At 49.2% G+C, this 18,605-nt stretch overlaps 1 protein-coding gene across 1 annotated transcript in view; it reads right to left on the minus strand.

Moving 5' to 3' along the window:
• Positions 1-13,602: 13,602 nt before the first annotated feature.
• ADRA1B (adrenoceptor alpha 1B) overlaps positions 13,603-18,605 on the minus strand; it is a 52,876-nt gene continuing 47,873 nt past the window's right edge. Inside the window, exon 2 of the mRNA XM_045503168.1 lies at positions 13,603-14,715. Coding sequence (XP_045359124.1) covers positions 14,108-14,715 — 608 coding nt within the window. The 3' untranslated portion in view covers positions 13,603-14,107. The remainder of the gene's footprint in view (positions 14,716-18,605) is intronic.

Here is an 18,605-nt window from a genome sequence, read left to right on the forward strand (position 1 = left end):
TTATATTCAACATGTTTCAAACCTGGTCTTGTCCAGGAAATCGCTGCTCCAGGAGCTGCCCAGCGTTTACCCTACAGCGGTGTGGAGTCCCTGGCACGTCTCCCTATAACCCAGGTAGGAAAATGTGGCCTGGGCTTTATCTTCCCGCCTAGTCTCAAAGCTCTCCAGGAAAGGGGTTCAGATGTGGACTTAGCTCTCTAGCACAAGGGAGAAGTTCAGTAAATCGGTGTTAACTTGCACTTTCTGCCTCTTTGACTTGTCTCCTCCTGGAGAGGGGAAGGACCAGTCATATAGAGACCCTTGGCGTTGCAAAGGACTGTGAGTATGACGTCTCTAACCACCTTGAGGGTGTGATACCTGCTAAGATGCACGTGAGTTTCCTATTCCTGCTGTAACAAGTCACTACAAAGTCACCGGCATAAAACAACACAAATGTGTTCTCTTACATTTCTGGAGGTTGGAAGTCTGAAATAAGTTTCACTGGGTTAACGTCAAGGTGTCGCAGTTCTTTCTGGAGGCTCTAGAAGAAACTGTTTCTGTGTCCTTTCCAGCTTCCAAAGGCAGCCTATGTCTCCCCACTCTTGGTCCCCTTCTCTTCATCTTCAAAGTCAGCTGTGCGGCATCTTCAAATGTCTTTCTCTCTGTCCTAACTCAGATTTCTAGAATGTCTGGCTGCAGCCGAAACACCAACGGGGGCTCAGAGGAAGTGGGCAGAGCAGTGCAAACTGAATTGCAGCGTTGTTCTTTTACACTCCGTCGCTTAGGCGCGGTGGACGGCAGGTGGCGCCGGGGTCCTCCTCAACGCCGAACTTGCCCTGTTCCAAGCACCTGCTCAGGGGAAGGGAGAGTGGAGCGGTCGCGGTCACTGCAGTGCCTAAAGAACTGTTTCCCAGTCTCTGCACGTAGGGAGGAAGGATGCCCGGCTCTGGGCCGCAAGGAGAAGCCTGGGGAAGCTTCGTCTTCTTTGCTGAGTGCAGCTGGAGACGCCAGGGCGCCCGCAGGAGAGACCCTCGCACCTCTCGCGGGGGTAGGGTGTGGGGTGGGGAGGGCAGTGGTCAGATCTCCAGGCAGTCACAGAACTCGCAGAAACCCAATGCCAAATATTTGTGAGCCTGCAAAAGGAGGAAATTGAAACCTCTCGGCGTGATTAAAACTAAAGCGTGAGAACAACTGCTGTTTGATTTCTGGAAATGGGTTTCCGGAGCTTCTTAACAACACTGCCCTTTTGCCCCCAGGCCTGGCTCCTTCCTCGCTTGGAGGCAGGGGTGAGGAGGTCAACCATTTTAAACTTCTGGGTCAGATGGAAGTCTTACCGTCTCTGAAGCTGTCCTGAGTTTAAGGCAGATGGCAGGCAAGCCGGTACTGGAAGCTGCCCTATCAGGGCCTGGGGAGAGAGGAATTTGCTCCTTCAACTCTGTGTTTAGCAAGTGGTTCCCAGAAGACTGGAGACCCTGTAGGGGATCTTAAGGGAGCAAAAGCTAGTCTTTTACTGTGGGGGTGCATGCAGTGCTTCTCAAAATGACTACCCAGGACGTTTGTTGAAAATGCAGATTACTGGGCTTTACCGTCACCTACTAAATCAGCGGGAGGAGGCCAGGGGTGAGTCTGTATTCTCATTAAGCCCCTGAGTGGTTCTTCTACTCTGAGTTTGAGAACCACGCCCCAGCTCTTGATACCCAAAGCAGGCAGTTTAGCTATAAAAGCCAGCCTCTGAGCACCCTTCCCCTTGCAAAGTGACTAGCTCTAGTCCCACCTTGGGAGGGTGCAAATTAGGCCACATGAGTGTGAAGAGTCAATGTTCTTGTCTAGTCCCCACCTATCAAACCTCAGGCCCTCTTTTTAAAATTAAAATTTTTTTTTTAACATTTATTTATTTTTGAGAGAGAGAGAGAGAGGGAGGGAGAGAGAGACAGAGTACAAGCAGGGGAGGGGCAGAGAGAGGGAGTCATAGAATCCAAAGCAGGCTCCAGGCTCTGAGCTGTCAGCAGAGTCCGATGCGGTGCTTGAACTCCCGGACCGCAAGATCATGACCTGAGCCGAAGTCAGATGCCCAACCAACTGAGCCACCGAGGTGCCCCCAAAATTTTTTAATTAAAAAAATTCTTGTAAATGTTTTATTTATTTTTGAGAGAGAGAGAGAGAGAGAGAGAGAGAGAGAGAGAGAATGAGTGGGCAAGGGGCAGGGAGAGAGAGAAACACAGAATCCGAAGCAGGTTCCAGGTTCTGAGCTGTCAGCACAGAGACCAATGTGGGGCTCAAGTCCACGAACGGCAAGATCATGACCTGAGCTGAAGTCGGAGGCTTAACCAACTGAGCCACCCAGGTGCCCCAAACCTTGGGCCCTCTTAAAATGTCTTCTCAAATATTTCTGGGGGCTCTTGTGAATTCCTCATCTCCCACCACCTCCTTAATAACTAACTGCTTCCTGCAAGCTGCCTGAAAGAGGAACCGCAAGTGTAACCACTGGAGCTCAATTTCCTGGTGTTTCACACGCAGCTCTCTCCCTTGGGGCTATGTCCCAGCCCTCTCAAAGCTGCAAATCTTCAAGGGCCTGCTGGAAGTGTCTTCCCTTTGGGTCTCACAGTGCCCCAGCCATGCTTTGTTCCAAGCAGAATGCCCCTGTTTCTGGCTCAGGTGTTGTTGCCACGGCCCAGGGGCAGCATTGTTCGGGTTCCCAGGTGCCCTACAGTCCTTTGAGGAAAGAGCTTCTTCAGAGATGAAAAGTGGTGTGCAGGTAGACTGCCTTCCAAAAACGAAAACCAAAGCCCCGATCGGTAGTGTTTGCTGATTTCTGTAGAATATTCCCATGGCAGCAGACTTGAAGCTACCAGTGTGATGTCACTGAATGCAAAATTGGAAAGACTTGCTGGTAATCAGCCTTGTAGCTGGTAAAGGGCAACTTTAGCACACCACTACTTGAGGCCTGGCCAGGGACCAGATGCCAAGACATCATTTGCCTGATGCGGGGCTCGAAGTCACGAACCGAGAGATCATGACATGAGTCAAAGTGGGGCACTTAACTGACTGAGCCACCCAGGCACCCCTCACTCAACAAATTTTTAATGAGTGCCTACCTTGTGCCAATTGCTACTGTTTGATCTGGGGATCCAGAAGTAAATACAATGGGTTGAGTTCTTGCCAGGGTGGAGTTCACATTCTAATGGAGGAGACAGTCAATAAACAAACAAACAAACAAACAGTTCATGACAAGTGCTATAAAAAAAGGTAAGGAGCTACAGTGATAGGCAATCTATTTTATTAAAAAAAATTTTTTTTAAGGTTTTATTTATTTTTGAGACAGAGAGAGACAGAGCATGAACGGGGGCGGGGCAGAGAGAGAGGGAGACACAGAATCGGAAGCAGGTTCCAGGCTCCGAGCCATCAGCCCAGAGCCTGACGCGGGGCTCGAACTCACAGACCGCGAGATCGTGACCCGAGCTGAAGTCGGACGCTTAACCGACTGAGCCACCCAGGCGCCCCAAGCAATCTATTTTAGAACAAGTGATCAGGGGAGGCCTCTCTGAGGTGGTGACATCCACTCACCAAAAGAAATTGGGGGAGGAACCATTGAGGGAGAGAGAGAAACAAGAGGTCAGCTGGGGACTTGTTAAGTTTGAGAGGCCTATGAAAAGGCATGGGCTGGTGACACAGTTTGGGAGTGGTCACCATGTGGATAGAGTTTAATGCCACAGGAGTGGAGGAGGTCACCAGGGAGTAAAGAGAAAGATCCAAGGACTGAGCTGTGGGGAGCTTCAGCACTGAGGGGTTGGGATGAGAAGGTTCTCTGCTGAGAAGGAGTGGTCAGCTGGGTTGGAGGCTGTGTGAACGAAGTGCTTAAAAACATAGGGGACTAGGATCTGTTGTGCCAAATGCTGCAGAGAGGTGCCTGCAGATGAGGGCCCGTCAGAGCCCTTCATGACCTTGACAATCACGGTTCCCAGGGAGCGGTGGGGATGAAAGCTGTTTGCGATGGATGGGAGAGGGAACGGGGGGGGGGGGGGGGGGCACAGAGTGGAGACATGGATGTAAGCACAAAAGGGAAATAACGAAGTAGGTTGGTAGCTGGGAGGCGGGGGTTGGGGGTAAACAGAGATAGAAAGGAAAAGACTGGGGATGCCGGAATAAAAGGGATTATTGTCCCTCTGCCCCTAAATGCCCACCTACATAATTGGCCTTCTTGCAGACTCTTTTGATTCTGTGCATGCCAAGTTATGCAAGCAGACGCTTGGGAGGGCCCCTGGACCACCACCGGTGCGGTGGGCCCAATCACACCATGGATCCCAGATTCGGTTTGACTGCAACTCCTGCCACATTCCCATCACCGAGGCTGAGGGGCTGGGCGGTTCCGTCTAGTTCATCACCATACCTCAAGCACATCTGGCTTGGAGGAGGCCCTCAGCAGTATATGGTGAACGGTGTTGAAAAATACCTGTCCCTGGGGACCTTAGGAACGATGCTGAAGGTCCAGCACACCCGTGCTGGAATACCTGGAGCTTGAACCTTGCGTGAGGAAGATCCTGAAAGCAGGCATTTGGGTCCCCTGGCATCTCCCTGCAGGTAGTTCCCGGTGCTGGGGGGGAGAGGGAAGACCTTCCAAGGTGTTTCCTTGGAGGGGTCACAGCGGGGGGGCTGGCCCACTCCTGGGGCTCTCTGAGGGAAGCCCTGCAGACTCTGTTGTGTCCGGGGAGCCACTAGCTTCTGCCTTTGGAGCCCCTTCCTGAGAAATCTGCTGAGCTCATCCTGGGATCAGGTGAGGAGGGAAGGAAAGAGGCTGCTTCCACTCTGAAAGCTGCAGCAGATACTTCCTTATCAAGCCCTGCTCTGCAGAAGCTGGAGAGCCATGGCCTCGGGCTGGGTTAGTTGTGTGGGCCGGACCCCTGCACACCTGGCCGAGTCAGCATGCTTGGTCCTTCATACGTGTGCACGTACACATGCAGAACATCTTCGCAGCTGGGTTCACCCTTTGGATGGTGATGGCTTGGACATCTGGGTAGTGAGTGACGGATTATAATTTGTGATGTTCATCCACATCTCTGCCCCACCCATCCCTCTCCTTACGTTCAAGCAGGCAGCAGGTTCTGTGCTTCCCTCCCTCACATGAGGCGTGGGGGGGTGGGGGGAAGCAGAAACAGCATGCAAGGTTTCCTAGATTTGTTTTCTGAAAGCCCCAGACCAGAGAGAGGGCAGAGTTGGGGGGAAGGAGAAAGGAACTTGGAGAAGCAGAAGGGTGAGAAGCACTTCTTCCCACATACAAAGGGGGTTTCTGCAGTTTGGGCATGCGCAGAGTAAGATTAGTAGGCTGCTTGATTCAAATCCTGCCTCTGCCTCCTGGGGGCCACATCCTTTTGGATGACTTAAACTTCTCTAAGCCTAAAAATGAGACAATTATAATGCCCACTTCATTGATGTGTTCTTTTTTTTTTAACAATGTTTATTTATTATTGAGAGACAGAGCATGAGCAGGGGAGGGGCAGAGACAGAGGGAGACACAGAATCCAAAGCAGTCTCCAGGTTCTGAGCTGTTAGCACAGAGACTGACTGACACAGGGCTCGAACTCACAAACCGCAAGATCATGACCCAAGCCGAAGTCTGACACCCAACCGACTGAGCCACCCAGGCACCCCCATTGATGTGTTCTTGTAACATTACGGCTTTAGTCCTAAGGTTCTGGGTTGCTTGTTGTAAGCTGAATTGTATCCCTCCCACTCCAAACTCATGTTGAAGTCCTAACTTCCAGTACTTCAGAATGTGACTATATTTGGACATACAGTCTTTAAAGAGGTTAAATAATGTAAATGAGATTGTTAGGGTGGGCTCTAACCCAATATGGCTGGTGTCCTCATAAGAAGAGGACATTTGGACATAGACCTACATGGAGGAAGGGCCATGGGAGGACACAGGGAGAGGACGTCCATCTACAAGCCAAGAAGAGAGGCCTCAGAGAAAATCAACCCTGCTGACACCTTGATCTTACATTTCTAGCCTCTGGGACTATGGGAAAGAAATTTCTGTACTTTGTTATGGCAGCCCTAGAAAACTAATACAATAGTAAATAAACTTTGGAGGTCCTTGAGGTTGGGGAGCACATATCTACCGCCCCTAATTTAGTTGGGGAAAAAATAAAACCAGGTAGATGTATGCAGAAGAATATTATTTAGCCTTAAAAAAGAGAGAAATCCTGCCATTTGAAACAATATGGATGAACCTGGAGGACATTGTGCCAAGTGAAATAAGCCAGACACAGAAAGACAAATACCGTATGATCTCACTTGTATATGGAATCTCAAAAGTTGGAGTCATAAAAATGGAGAGTAGAAGGGTGGTTGCTGGCGGGGGGGGGGGGGGGGGGGTGGGGCACGGTAGGGGGAAAAGGGTGAAGTTGGCCAAAGGGTACAAAGTTCCAGATATGCAGGATGAGTAAGTTCTGGAGATCTAACGTAGAGCATGGTAACTATAGTTACTAATACTGCATCATATACTTGAAATTTGCTGAGAGTAGGTCTTAAGTGTTCTTGACACATCTACATAGAAGGTAAACTACATGAGGTGATGGGTATGTTAATTAGCTTGAGTGGGGTAATCTCATTTCGCAATGCATACATGTATCCAAACATCAAGTTGTCCACCTTAAATACATACAATTTTTATTTGTTACTTGTATCTCAATAAAGCTGGGGAAAAAGAACCAAACCACAAAGCACATCCCTTCCTGACCTAATTTCCTAGTCTTCCCTATCATCCTCTGTCTCCTTGGCAAGTCAAGATCAGGAGGTGCCAGATCTGAAATCTGGCTCAGCATTTCATTAGCTGTGTCAAGAGAACACGAACATGTTTTGGGCACTGGTTAGATGCTAGGGGTAATGGTTATGAGCAGGGGTTCCAGGGTCAGATGGCCTAAGTGGAAATCTGAGACCTTTTTTCCTTTCTAGTCATCTGTTGTTGTGTAAGAAACTTGTGGTGGAAAACAGAAGCAGTGGGTTATTATTATCTGTCACAATTCTGGGGGTTGATGGGGCTCAGTCGAGTGGCTCTCACTCAAGACTCACAGTCTGGTGGTTGAGGCTGGCTGTTGGCTGGGCCCTCAGTTGGCAGAAACATCTACATGTGGCCTCAGCTTCCTCACAGAACAGCAGATGGGTTCCTCTGCTCCTGCTTCTTGTTCATCTCTACTTAGCCACATTTTCAGACCCAGCTCAGATGCCGCTTCCTCCATGAAGCGTTTCTGATTCTGCTTTCTCCCTCAAGTTCCTGAACCCTTTATTTCCATGGCTCCAGTGGCATATTAGTAATCACAGTTGCCATTTATTGACCAATCACCCTCTACCAGGCACTGTACTAAACATGCCACATAGCCTATTGAAACTGATTTTCACAACACCCCTCGAAGACAGGTAGGATTCTCCGATTTTACAGATCGTGAAAACTGCCCCTCAGAGACAGTAGGTGATTTGCCCAAGCAGACAAAACTAATAAATGGGGGAATAAAAGTCCTCACCTGGTTCTGTCTGGCTCTGTGGTCCTTACACTTAACTCTTGTGTCACAGGGACCTCTTTCTACGCGACGTATACATCATTTTGAGTCCAGTTTCCTCTTCCAGCCTGAAGTATTCATGAGGGCAGAGCTGGGTTTTCTTCCTCTTTGTGTAGGTGCTCAATGATCATTTGTGGAGTAAATGGAAGAACAAATAAGTGAGAGCATAATGCGCAGGAGGCAGGAGCATGTGGAGGCGACAGGCGTACGTGGTTTCTGGCTCAGGTGACACTTGATGGAGACATAATATGCCTCTGACTGTACTGGTTGACATGACACGGGAGGACAGTCGCCAGATTTTAGTGTTTTCCTCTTCTCCCAAGCAGTCCTCTTATAAAGATGCCACTTCTCTGAATGAGGCCATTAGCAAGAACCAAAGCTGTTTGTCTTACTAGTCCCGATAAAGTTGTCTCCCAAAGCAGCTTGTCCCTGAGGACTGTGCATTGGGGGAAAACAAAAGCTGGAGGCACAGACTGGCAGGGCTTGGCCAGCTCGTCTCTGGTTCAGTGTTCCTGAGCAGCAGTCTGAGGACAGAGGCCTAGAAAGAAGTGGGGACATGGGGCCCGGCCTTCAGGTTCTCATCTCCACTGAGGGGCGTGTGAGAACACTAACAATGGAAGCACATTGGGTGTTGGGCGGTGGGGGCCCATGACACTCTTCAGCTGCCACTTCCTGCAGGGGACCTTCCTGCAGGAAGGGATCAGAAGTGCCCCTTCCTCTATCATCAGGTAGGGGTCCCTGCCATGAGCTCCCCTGGTTCCCTGTTCTACTCCTATTATAGACATCCATACTCATGCTAGGGATATATATACTCATTCATTCAAAAATATTTGAGCACCTACTGTGTGTCAGGCACCACTTTAGAGGCTGAGACTGCAATGGTGAACAAGTTGACAAAAACCTCCACCCCCGTGGAGTATGCATTTCTAGTGTGTGTGTGAGGAGACAAACAAACATATAAACCGATGAAATACATAACATGCTAAGTAGTGGCAAGTGCTATAGAGAAAAATACAGCGGGAGGGGCTACACGGTGTGCTGGGAGGCATTGGCAGCGGGAAGGTCGGTTTCTAATAGGATGGTCAGAGAAATCAGATGGCCAATGAGAAGTGACACTTGAGCACAGATGTGAGGGAGGTGAGGGAGGACGGGACTTTAGGCAGAGGACCGGAAGTGCAGAAGCCCTGAGTGGGGAGGTGGGCTCCCCCAACTTGAGGAATGGCAGAGGCAGCCTGGCTTCAGGGGAGGGAAGAATGGGGAAAGGTGCAGGGGGAGAAGGAGACAAAAGGGGAGCAGTTGCACCCCTGTGCCCTGTCTCACGTCCCAACACACATACTTCAGCAAATTAACTTGCAAACTGAGACTCTGACTCTAGCCAAGCCAGCTAGGAGTAAGCTGCCCATTGCCACCTAGGGGAAGGTTTTCTAGGAAAAGCCAAAGAAAACAGTGTCAAATTCTTGGCTTTTAATATTCAGAAGGCAGGGCCAGGTATAAGATGGGAAAACTGCAGAAGGATGCAAGTTCTTCCACATTGATGCAGACCTCCCTCCATATACTCCCCGCACCCTCAGCCGGACTAAATAAAGACTCCCTGGGCTGGTGAGGTAGAATGGAGAGGGTCCTGAAGGGACCTGCTGAGAGGAGGTAGGGTGGCTAGAGGCCGCCATGTCTGCTTCCGGGGCCAGGAAGAAGTTGACCCTGAATCTGAGGTGAGGAGTGGTTGCTGTTCTACTTCTTGTCACCAAGAGGCTGACAGCAGCCAGGATAAGGTCAGTTCTTCATCTGGAGGAGTGATGCTCAATGCTTTGCCCAAGTGCCATCCAAACCCCTTCCAAGAACCTAACCATCACCGCTAAGCTCCAGATGGAAAGTGGAACCTGACACTCAGGGTGTCACCAAGTGAGGAAGGTGTTGGATCCCTGACTCCTGTTACACACTCAAATGGGACTGCCTGATGGGTGGCCTGCCCACCTGTCATCTGGGTTGACTCCCCGAGAGAGAAGACATTCATCTCTGTACCTGTCTCTGGATTCAGCCACTTCTGTACATTGGGGAAGTTGAATCTGTTGAGAAGTTTATAATCTGGGTTCCATGTGTCCATTGGGAGATTTGGGGCATGAATGGTAGGTGAAACTTGGACTGGTACACTCTTCTCTGGTTTTCATCAGATTCTTTTTTTTTTTTTTTTTTAAGTTTATTTGCTTTTTTATTTTGAGAAACAGAGAGGGAGCATGCAAGCAGGGGAAGGGCAGAAAGAGAGAGTGCACACACTCAAGAGAATCCCAAGCAGGCTCCCCACTGTTGGCGTAGAGCCCGACGCAAAGTTTGAACTCATGAACCGTGAGATCATGACCTGAGCCGAAATCAAGAGCCCGATGCTTAACTGAGCCACCCAGGTGCCCCAAGTTTTCATCAGATTCTTTTTTTTTTTAAGTTTATTTATTTATTTTGAGAAAGAGAGAGAGAGAGAGAGACAAAGAGAGGGAGAGAGAGATAATCCCAAGCAGACTCCGCACTGTCACTGCAGAGCCCAATGCGGGCCAGAACCCATGAATTGTGAGATCGCGACCTGAGCCAAAACCGAAAGTCGAACGCTTAACCAACTGAGCCACCCAGGCACTCCTTCATCAGATTCTTAAAGGAGCTGCTGATGCAGGAAAAGGGGAAGCTGCTGGAATGGGGATATATAAGGTCACACATAGACACTAAAAATAGTGCCTACTCTGAGCCAAGCTCTTTTGTTTTGTTTTATCCCCAGCTTGTGGGGTATGTGCTAACCATATTCTCAATTTACACACAAGACAGTTGGCCTCAGGGAGGCCAAGTTACCTGGTTCAGGTAGTAGAGCTGAGGCTTGAACACAGCTCTGTGTGCCCCCAGCCACCCACTGTTCCCGCCCCAGCTCCCATCACAGGATGCACAATCCCTAAGACATCCGGCCTTCTCTCGTGCACCCATTCTGGCTCTGTCACGCTGGAATGTTCTATAACTTTTATTGAATTTCATTTTTCCTTTCAAACTTGGGCTGTTCTCCTCTTTGAGTAACATGTCTCTTCCTGCTGTAGCATACAAAATTCTTTTGCTCCATTATAAACTTGTGTCTTTCTTCTTCAAGGTGGATCCTGAGTCCTAAAACACTGGACTCTGATGAATAACACTGAATTTGTTTTCTTTGTTCATTAATTCAGGTTTTCTAAATGTCATACATCGAGGTATTGAATAGTTAATACCTTTGCTAAGAGTAGCTACAGTTCATTGGATGTTTCCAAGTGACTGACATAGTGTTGATTTATACTCATGATCTCATTCGATCTGCCTAATGTCCCTCTGAGGTAAGTACTATTATTATCCTTATTTTAGAGTTAAGGAAACTGAGGTTTACACCTGTGACGTGAGCTGCCCAAGGTCACATAGCTACTAAATGGCAGAGGTGGGCTTTGAACGTAGATCTGGAGGATTAACTCTTACCCCATCTTGCCAAGCCACTTGCCTCTTTACTTCGGTTGGCAGATGCATTCCCGTGCATGTCTCAGTGGTGACAATGACCTAGTAATGTTTGGGTGGCTGGAGAGGATTAAGCAGGACTGATTTGCTGCCAGTTGGGAGGTTCAAGTAAAGAGGACCTGTTTTCTTCCATAAGGGCTCTTGAACTCCGGACCTTCTCTGGGCCTGACCACAGCGAGGTGACCTGAAGAGGTAGCATAAAGCAGACTCTGGCTGGGGTCAGATCTGGAGCCCAGCATCCTATGAGGATGTAAGCCACTGCTTGGTCAGCTTTTCTTCTGGAAGAAGGTCCCTGTGTCACCTGGGTGGCCTCCAAACACTGGTGATGCGTGAGGTCATCAGAACCAAGCAGCTCAGGAAATGCCTTTGGTGCTTGTGGCTTTAGGTATCTGTGGTCCAAATGATAACTTGCACCTGCCCAGTGAGTCACAGTTTGGGGTTTACCCCACAGTTATCTCACTGAATCCTTTGTGCTTCCTGGTAGGCTGTGATGAGCACGGCCATTTGGTAGATGGGAAAACAGACCAAAAGAGGCAGGGTGAATTGCTCAAGGTCACACAGAGCCAAGAGCTGAACCCAGGTCCTACTGACTTCGAGTCCCACTCGCTTGCACTAGACCAGTGATTCCCAAGCCTCATTCTGTGGAGCCTTGGAGTGCTTGGTGCAGGCCAGAGGGAGGGGCTCAGGAGGAGGGCACTCAAGGGGCTGAGGTTCTGCTGTCCCTTTCCTTCTTCACTCTGGGCCTCAGTTATGTCAGGATTCTGTGTAAAGCCTGTTTGGAAGATCTGTGTTGCTAACAAAATGTTTTCAGAGGACTGCTCCAAACTGTTTCTTCTTCCCTGGAAATTGGGTCCAGGCTCTTCTTTTTCTAGGACTTTTTTATCGGTATTGAGACAAGAAAAAATCTGCTCTCTGTTAGAGGACGTACTCAACCCCAACATGGCAACACAAGGGAGTATAAAAGGTATGGACACAGAGGCAGCAGATTGGGGTCCTGCTCAAGGACATAGTGTCACATAGTCAAGTTATTTACCTCAGTATCCCTATCTGTAAAGATGAGGGATTAGCCTACAGAATTCTAAACTCCAATTTTGCTCAAATAACCTGTGGATCTAGGGCATCATGCTTGGTTCATGGGATCTTAAACAGGGATGAGTCACTTGAAACTGTGTAAAAATATTATATATCTATATTTATAGATAATTTTTTTTTATGGAAGGAGAATGTACAGCTTTCTCCTTGAGACTGTACAGAGTCTCAAAGGGGTCTCTGACACAGAATACCTAGCCTCTCAGGACTCTTTTTCTTTCTTTCTTTCTTTCTTTCTTTCTTTCTTTCTTGTCAGAATTAGTGGGAGATATTTCTCCTTTTCCTGGGGTTTAAGTTGTAACAATAGTGTGAGAAAGCTATTTTCAGAAACAGGGAGAGATAAGCAGAGCTAAAAGTTGAAAGCTAAATAAAAGCATCAGAACCTGTGAACAAGTTGACAATCTTGTTTAAACTCCTGGATGCAGCCATGCCTGATACCCCTACACTTTTCAGTTACATGAACTATTGCTTGCTCCTTTTTCACTAAGCCTTTTCTATTTCAATCGCCTATAGAAGAAATGACTGATGTGCTAACATTGGTGGAGAAGGCTCCTGCCATCTGAAAAAATATGAAGTTCAGCATAGAGAAAGCAAAGCGGGAAAAGAAAGGACTGAGGCAGGTGCGTTCCTGTCATGCTTTTTTTTTTGAATTTCAGGGAAGAAAAATGCTCTCTGTTTTGTTCCCCATCCTTTATTTATTGTTGTTGTTGTTAGCAAACTGGAGGCTTTCAGAGGCAGGAAAGATGTTAAAAGTCAATCCCATCATTACAGAGATGGGAAACCAAGATCCGGAAAGGGAATGTGACTTTCTCCAGGTCATGCAGTAAATCAGTAGAATGGCTAGAACGGAGGTTACCGGCTCCCAGGCTCCCACCTCTCTGTGTGACTTTCCTCAGTGCTTCTTTCTCAGGCAGGCTCCCCAGCAGAGCTTATGAGGGTTCTTGTGCTCACGTGTGTTGCTTGGTCACATAGACCCATATCTTATCCAGAAAATTCTTCGGTCTGGGTTTCTTTACCGGTTCCATGGACACAGGTAAACAGTGGAGTGTTTGGCCTAAGAGGGATGTGGGGAGGAGGTGAAAGGAACCAGCCCTTTTCTCTGCCTGGGGTCCCATTCCCTCTCAAGTGACAGGCCCACCAACTGTCCTCGCCACAGAGTCCCGGCTAGGATTGGGGTCCCTGGGACCAGTCTAGAGCTTGCCCAGTGTTGCCCACAGCAGGAGGATTAGATACCGCTAAGGGTCAAAAACAGGCAAGCAGGATTTATGGGACAAATCCACGGGCTCACTTTCAGCCACAGGGTCAGATCTGTTTAGCCCTGGAGGGCAGTAATGACAAAGGCTGCAGCGGGGCCGAGGGGCTCCAGAACAACTATTGTCCACAGGACCGGTGGGACTGACGGGGACAAACCTGAAGGGGAAGGAAGAGGAGACTCCAGATCCTGCCTACCGCCCGGATCACAAACTACTCAAAGGCGCACAGGAGAAATGATCTTTAATGTCCGATTTGTTTGCAACCCCGCCCAAGTGCCATCATTCTGTGAAGTACAAGGAGGGGCTTGAGAGGTACGAAGTCACGGAGACAAACGACGCCCCCGCTGCCTCCCGGGCGCACACTCGCTCTGCCCCCGCAGACGGGCGGCTCCACGCACGCACACATGCAGACCACACGGACACCGCACAGACACACGCACGTGTACCCACGGTTAAATACATGTACAGAGGGACTCGTTTGGATATATACAGAGAGAGAGACGGAAATCCCGGCCGGCGTCGGGTCCCCCAGGCTCTCAGCATGCTCGGCCCAGCTCTCCGCGCTGTACCTGGCACCCATGCCCCTGCCAGAAAAGCAGCTGCCCCTCTCCCCGCCCCCCTCCCCCCGGTTCTCCCCGGGGCCCGCGCCTCCGGGCGCCGACGCCCCTCCCCCCCTCCGCCCGCCCTCCCCCCACGATGGTTTCCTCCCCACCAACCCCCCCGGGGGCTCTAGAACTGCCCGGGCGCCAGGGGCATGTTGGTTTTGAAGCCCGGCTGCCCGTTAGCCACGTCGGTCGCCGCCTCGCAGCCGCCGTTGCTGGCGCCGCCGTCGGTCCCGGGGCTCTCGGGCTCCGACAGGAGCTTGAAGGTGAAGAGCGGGCCCGAATCGTGGCGGCCGCGGCGGCCGGGGGGCTCGGGCGCCGGCAGGCTCAGGAGCGCGCCGGGCGCCTTCCACTCGGGGAAGGCGCACAGCTCGACGGGCGGCGGCGCGCCGCGGCCCAGGTAGCCGGGGCTCGGCGAGGCCGAGGGCAGGGTCCGCTGGCTGCCGCTCAGGCAGCTGCCGCTGTCGTCCAGCGAGTCCTTGCGCGACTGCGAGCGCTCCAGCGAGCCGCCGCGCGTCCACGGCCGGTAGGTGTAGGCGCAGCCGCCCAGGCGACGGCGGCGGCGGCGGCGGCGGCGGCCGCGGCACTGGCACCCGAGGATGCGCACGAAGGCGCGCTTGAACTCCTTGCTGGAGCACGGGTAGATGATGGGATTGAGGCAGCTGTTGAAGTAGCCCAGCCAGAACACCACCTTGAACACGGCGTCGGGGGGCTTCAGGGTGGAGAACAGGGAGCCTGCAGGGGAAGGGGTGGGGTGGGCACGGGCAGAAAGACAGACAGCAGTTTGTGAGTAGTCAGGTCCTCTCCTCCGAGGGCTCCGCCTAAAGGCCACGCCCGGGAAGCGCTCCCGCCGCCAGGGCTTTGCCCAGGCCACCTTTCGCTGCCTGGAACGCTCGCCTCTCCTTTCTCCCAAGTGAGCGAATCCGACATTCTTTTGGGGGGGCTGGTTGAGCTAACCAGCACCGAAACTCCCTAAAATCTTTCCTGGTTTAGCTGACCAGCACCCAACCTCCCATTCTCTAGATATCCCAGGGCAGCGCTTACCACTTTGTATTCCAGTGATAATAATCACCACACGCAACTGCACAGCTCTTGGGGCGTTGTGCTAGGCGCTTTAACTATATTGTTTTGCCCTACAAGAGGCATTGAAGCTGACGCCGATTGATTTCCATGGCAAATACGAGAGGTGTTAAAGACCTAAATGTGAAAGGTAAAACTTCAAAAGACAAAGTAAAGGAACGATCTTTTTGATCTAGGGCTGAAAGGAAAATGACTTAACACTTCAGAAAGATAAACTGCAAGGCAAGGGTGGGAGAAGGTATTTATAATGTCTAAGACAGTCAAGCGATCTCGGTATTTAGAATATATAAGGAACTCCTGCAAACCAACAGGAAAAAGAGCATTCCCAGTAGAAATGTGGGCTAAGCAAGTGAACAGGCAATTTACAAAGCGGGGAAACCTGAGGGCTAACGTATGCCAGGGTACTCAAAATGTTAGGGAGTAGGATGAATAGTAATGAAAACCACAAAGAGATATAAGGTATCTGTTAGGGTGGCAAAAATCAGGGAACCAGAGAGTGCCAAGTGTGGGCAGGGGTGTGGGGACATGGGGAGCCTTCTGCCTGGCTGGTGGGGAGCACAGGCTGTGAAGCTGTACTGGAGAAGATTCTGGCACCACTTGGTCTCATCAAGTATATACACATACCTCTTAACCTGGCGGTTCTCCTGCAGGGTATAGATCTCAAAGACTTTTCACACAGGTCCACAAGGGGACACCTATAAGAATGCTGAGAGCAGTGTTGCTTATGGTGATAGACAGCTGGAGAGAACATAGGTGTTCCTCACTGAGAATTATAGAAAGGTAGCCTGGGGTAGAAGCCCAGCACAGAGATTATGCAGCAGGTAAATAAGGCCCTAAAAATGGCATGTCCATATAGCAATGTGCAAAGGCTTAAAAACATCGCTCTTTAGGAACAAAGTAGGAAACAGAATTGAGATTTACAGCATAATACTATTTAAGTAACACACCAAACCACCACACGCATTTTGCAAAAACACTTTCAAAAAATGTCAAACACAAAATGGTTGCCTAAGGGGGTAGGCAGAGGGAAATGGGAATAAAAGGAAATAAATCAATGAAATAAGAGAGAGGCCTTACAATGAGGTGCTATGATGGAGAAACATGATTAACTCATCCCTTGAATTTGAGGTCCAAAAACATTTTATGGCATATTAAATTAAAAACAATTTCCATTTTAAATGCAAGGCAGCTAAGACTTGGAGAGGGTAAATGACTTGCCCCAGGTTACACAGCATGTTTGTAGTATAGTTGGGATTCAAACTAAGTCTGTTTGAGTACAAAATATGTTTTTTAAAGGTGATTAATAATACCCTTGGTGGAAAAATGAGAAAATACAAAAAGAAAAAAGAAAAAAAGAAAAAATATTTTAAAAGCACACATAACCCTGCAGTGCAGAGAAATTACATTTGGTGCACATACCTTCAGATTTTTTTCTCTGTTGTATATGTATCTTTAAATGTTTTGATATATGCAATTATACTTTACAGGACATTTTGTTATTTCAAACTATGTTCCCTAACCCTGCCACTAAGTTGGTGGTACAGTGACTTTCATATTCCTGTCTTATCTCCTCTGTTTAAACTGTGAGCTTCCCAAGGGTCTGGTCTTCTGGATCAACTTTGATTCCATTTGGCGAATGAAGAGCACACACTCCTAGAATATCTGAATGGGGGTGGGGGGTGTCTTAGCAATCACAAATCCAAGCTTCTCTTTTGCAGATGGAAACACTGAGTCCCAGAGAGTGGCCGAAAGTGCCAAGGGGCAGTGGCATAGAAACCACAGGATAGAAATCCTTTGATTTTGGGCTACACTTGAGCTTCCCCCTTGTAGCACTTCTCCTTTTTGATTCTTTGAGGTTTGCCTATTGTTATAGGGAGCCTCCTAGTTTTCTGCTTAGCAAGCCAAGGATGGTAGTGGTGGTGGGCAAGGGTGGGGAGATGGCTGGGCTCCTGGTGCAGGGCTAAGCCAGGCAAAGGTTTACATTTAGAAAGAGGGTTATCTGTATCCGGGTGTAAGTGCTCTATTTTTTAAAGTTTATTTGTTTATTTTGAGAGAGACAGAGATAGCACGAGGGGCAGAGAGGGAGAGAGAATCCCAAGGAGGCTCCCCACTGTCAGTGCAGAGCCCGATGCGGGGCTTGAACTCCCGAAACCATGAGATTATGACCTGAGCAGAAATCAAGAGTCAGATGCTTAACTGGCTGAGCTACCCAGGTGCCCCTAAAAAGTTTATTTATTTATTTTTAGAGAGAGAGAGACAAAGCGGGGGGGGGGAGGGAGAGAGAGAGAGAGGTGATCCCAGTCTCTGCACTGTCAGCACAGAGGCTGACTTGGCCCTCAATCCATGAGATCGTTATCTGAGCCCCGAAATCAAGAGTCCGGATGCTCAACCGACTAATCTACCCAGCTGTCCTTGATGTAAGTGCTAATTATATGTACAAGGTACACGGATTCTTCTTCTTTTTTTTAAAAGTTTATTTATTGATGTAATCTCCATACCCAACGTGGGCTCAAACTCATGACCCTGAGATCAAGAGCCGCGTGCTCTACTGACTGAGCCAGCCAGGCACCCCACTACACTGATTCTTTTCCCAACTCAGGGGGAAATGTGGGAGTGGGCTACATTCTGCGTTCGCTTCAGATGAGGCAGAAGAGGGCGCCATCTCGTGATCTGATACGTGACAAGGCCAGCACCATTAGATTTTCACCCCACCATCCCACATACTCCTTTGGACTAAGACACTATATGGAAGACCCCAGCTGAAATCCAAATACATGGTGTGTGAACAGCTAGTATCCATCATGGAATGAGTTGTCTCTGTCCCCGGGGAAGGCCTTGTTTCTGTCACTGAGTCTGAAGGGGATAGGCACTGGTCTTGACAACGTGGGAAACTGGAGAATAGATTTTGGAGAGAGGGAAACCTAGAAAAGCTTGGAAGCCTTGCACATTACCCTAGAGGATAAATGCTGATGAGCATGTGTACGTGTAGGCATGTGGTCTTTTTTTTTTTTTTAATATGAAATTTATTGTCAAATTGGTTTCCATACAACACCCAGTGCTCATTCCAACAGGTACCCTCCTCAATACCCATCACCCACCCTCCCCTCCCTCCCTCCCCCCATCAACCCTCAGTTTGTTCTCAGTTTTTAAGAGTCTCTTATGTTTTGGCTCCCTCCCTCTCTAACCTTTTTTTTTTTTTTTTCTTCCCCTCCCTGCCATGGTCTTCTGTTAAGTTTCTCAGGATCCACATAGGAGTGAAAACATATGGTATCTGTTTTTTCCCTGTATGACTTATTTCACTTAGCATAACACTCTCCAGTTCCATCCATGTTGCTACAAAAGGCCATATTTCATTCTTTCTCATTGCCACGTAGTATTCCATTGTGTATATAAACCACAATTTCTTTATCCATTCATCAGTTGATGGACATTTAGGCTCTTTCCATAATTTGGCTATTGTTGAAAGTGTTGCTATAAACATTGGGCTACAAGTGCCCCTATGCATCAGCATTCCTGTATCCCTTGGGTAAATTCCTAGCAGTGCT

This window comes from Leopardus geoffroyi, chromosome A1 (assembly GCF_018350155.1).
Source record: "Leopardus geoffroyi isolate Oge1 chromosome A1, O.geoffroyi_Oge1_pat1.0, whole genome shotgun sequence".
NCBI classification, from domain to species: domain Eukaryota; kingdom Metazoa; phylum Chordata; class Mammalia; order Carnivora; family Felidae; genus Leopardus; species Leopardus geoffroyi.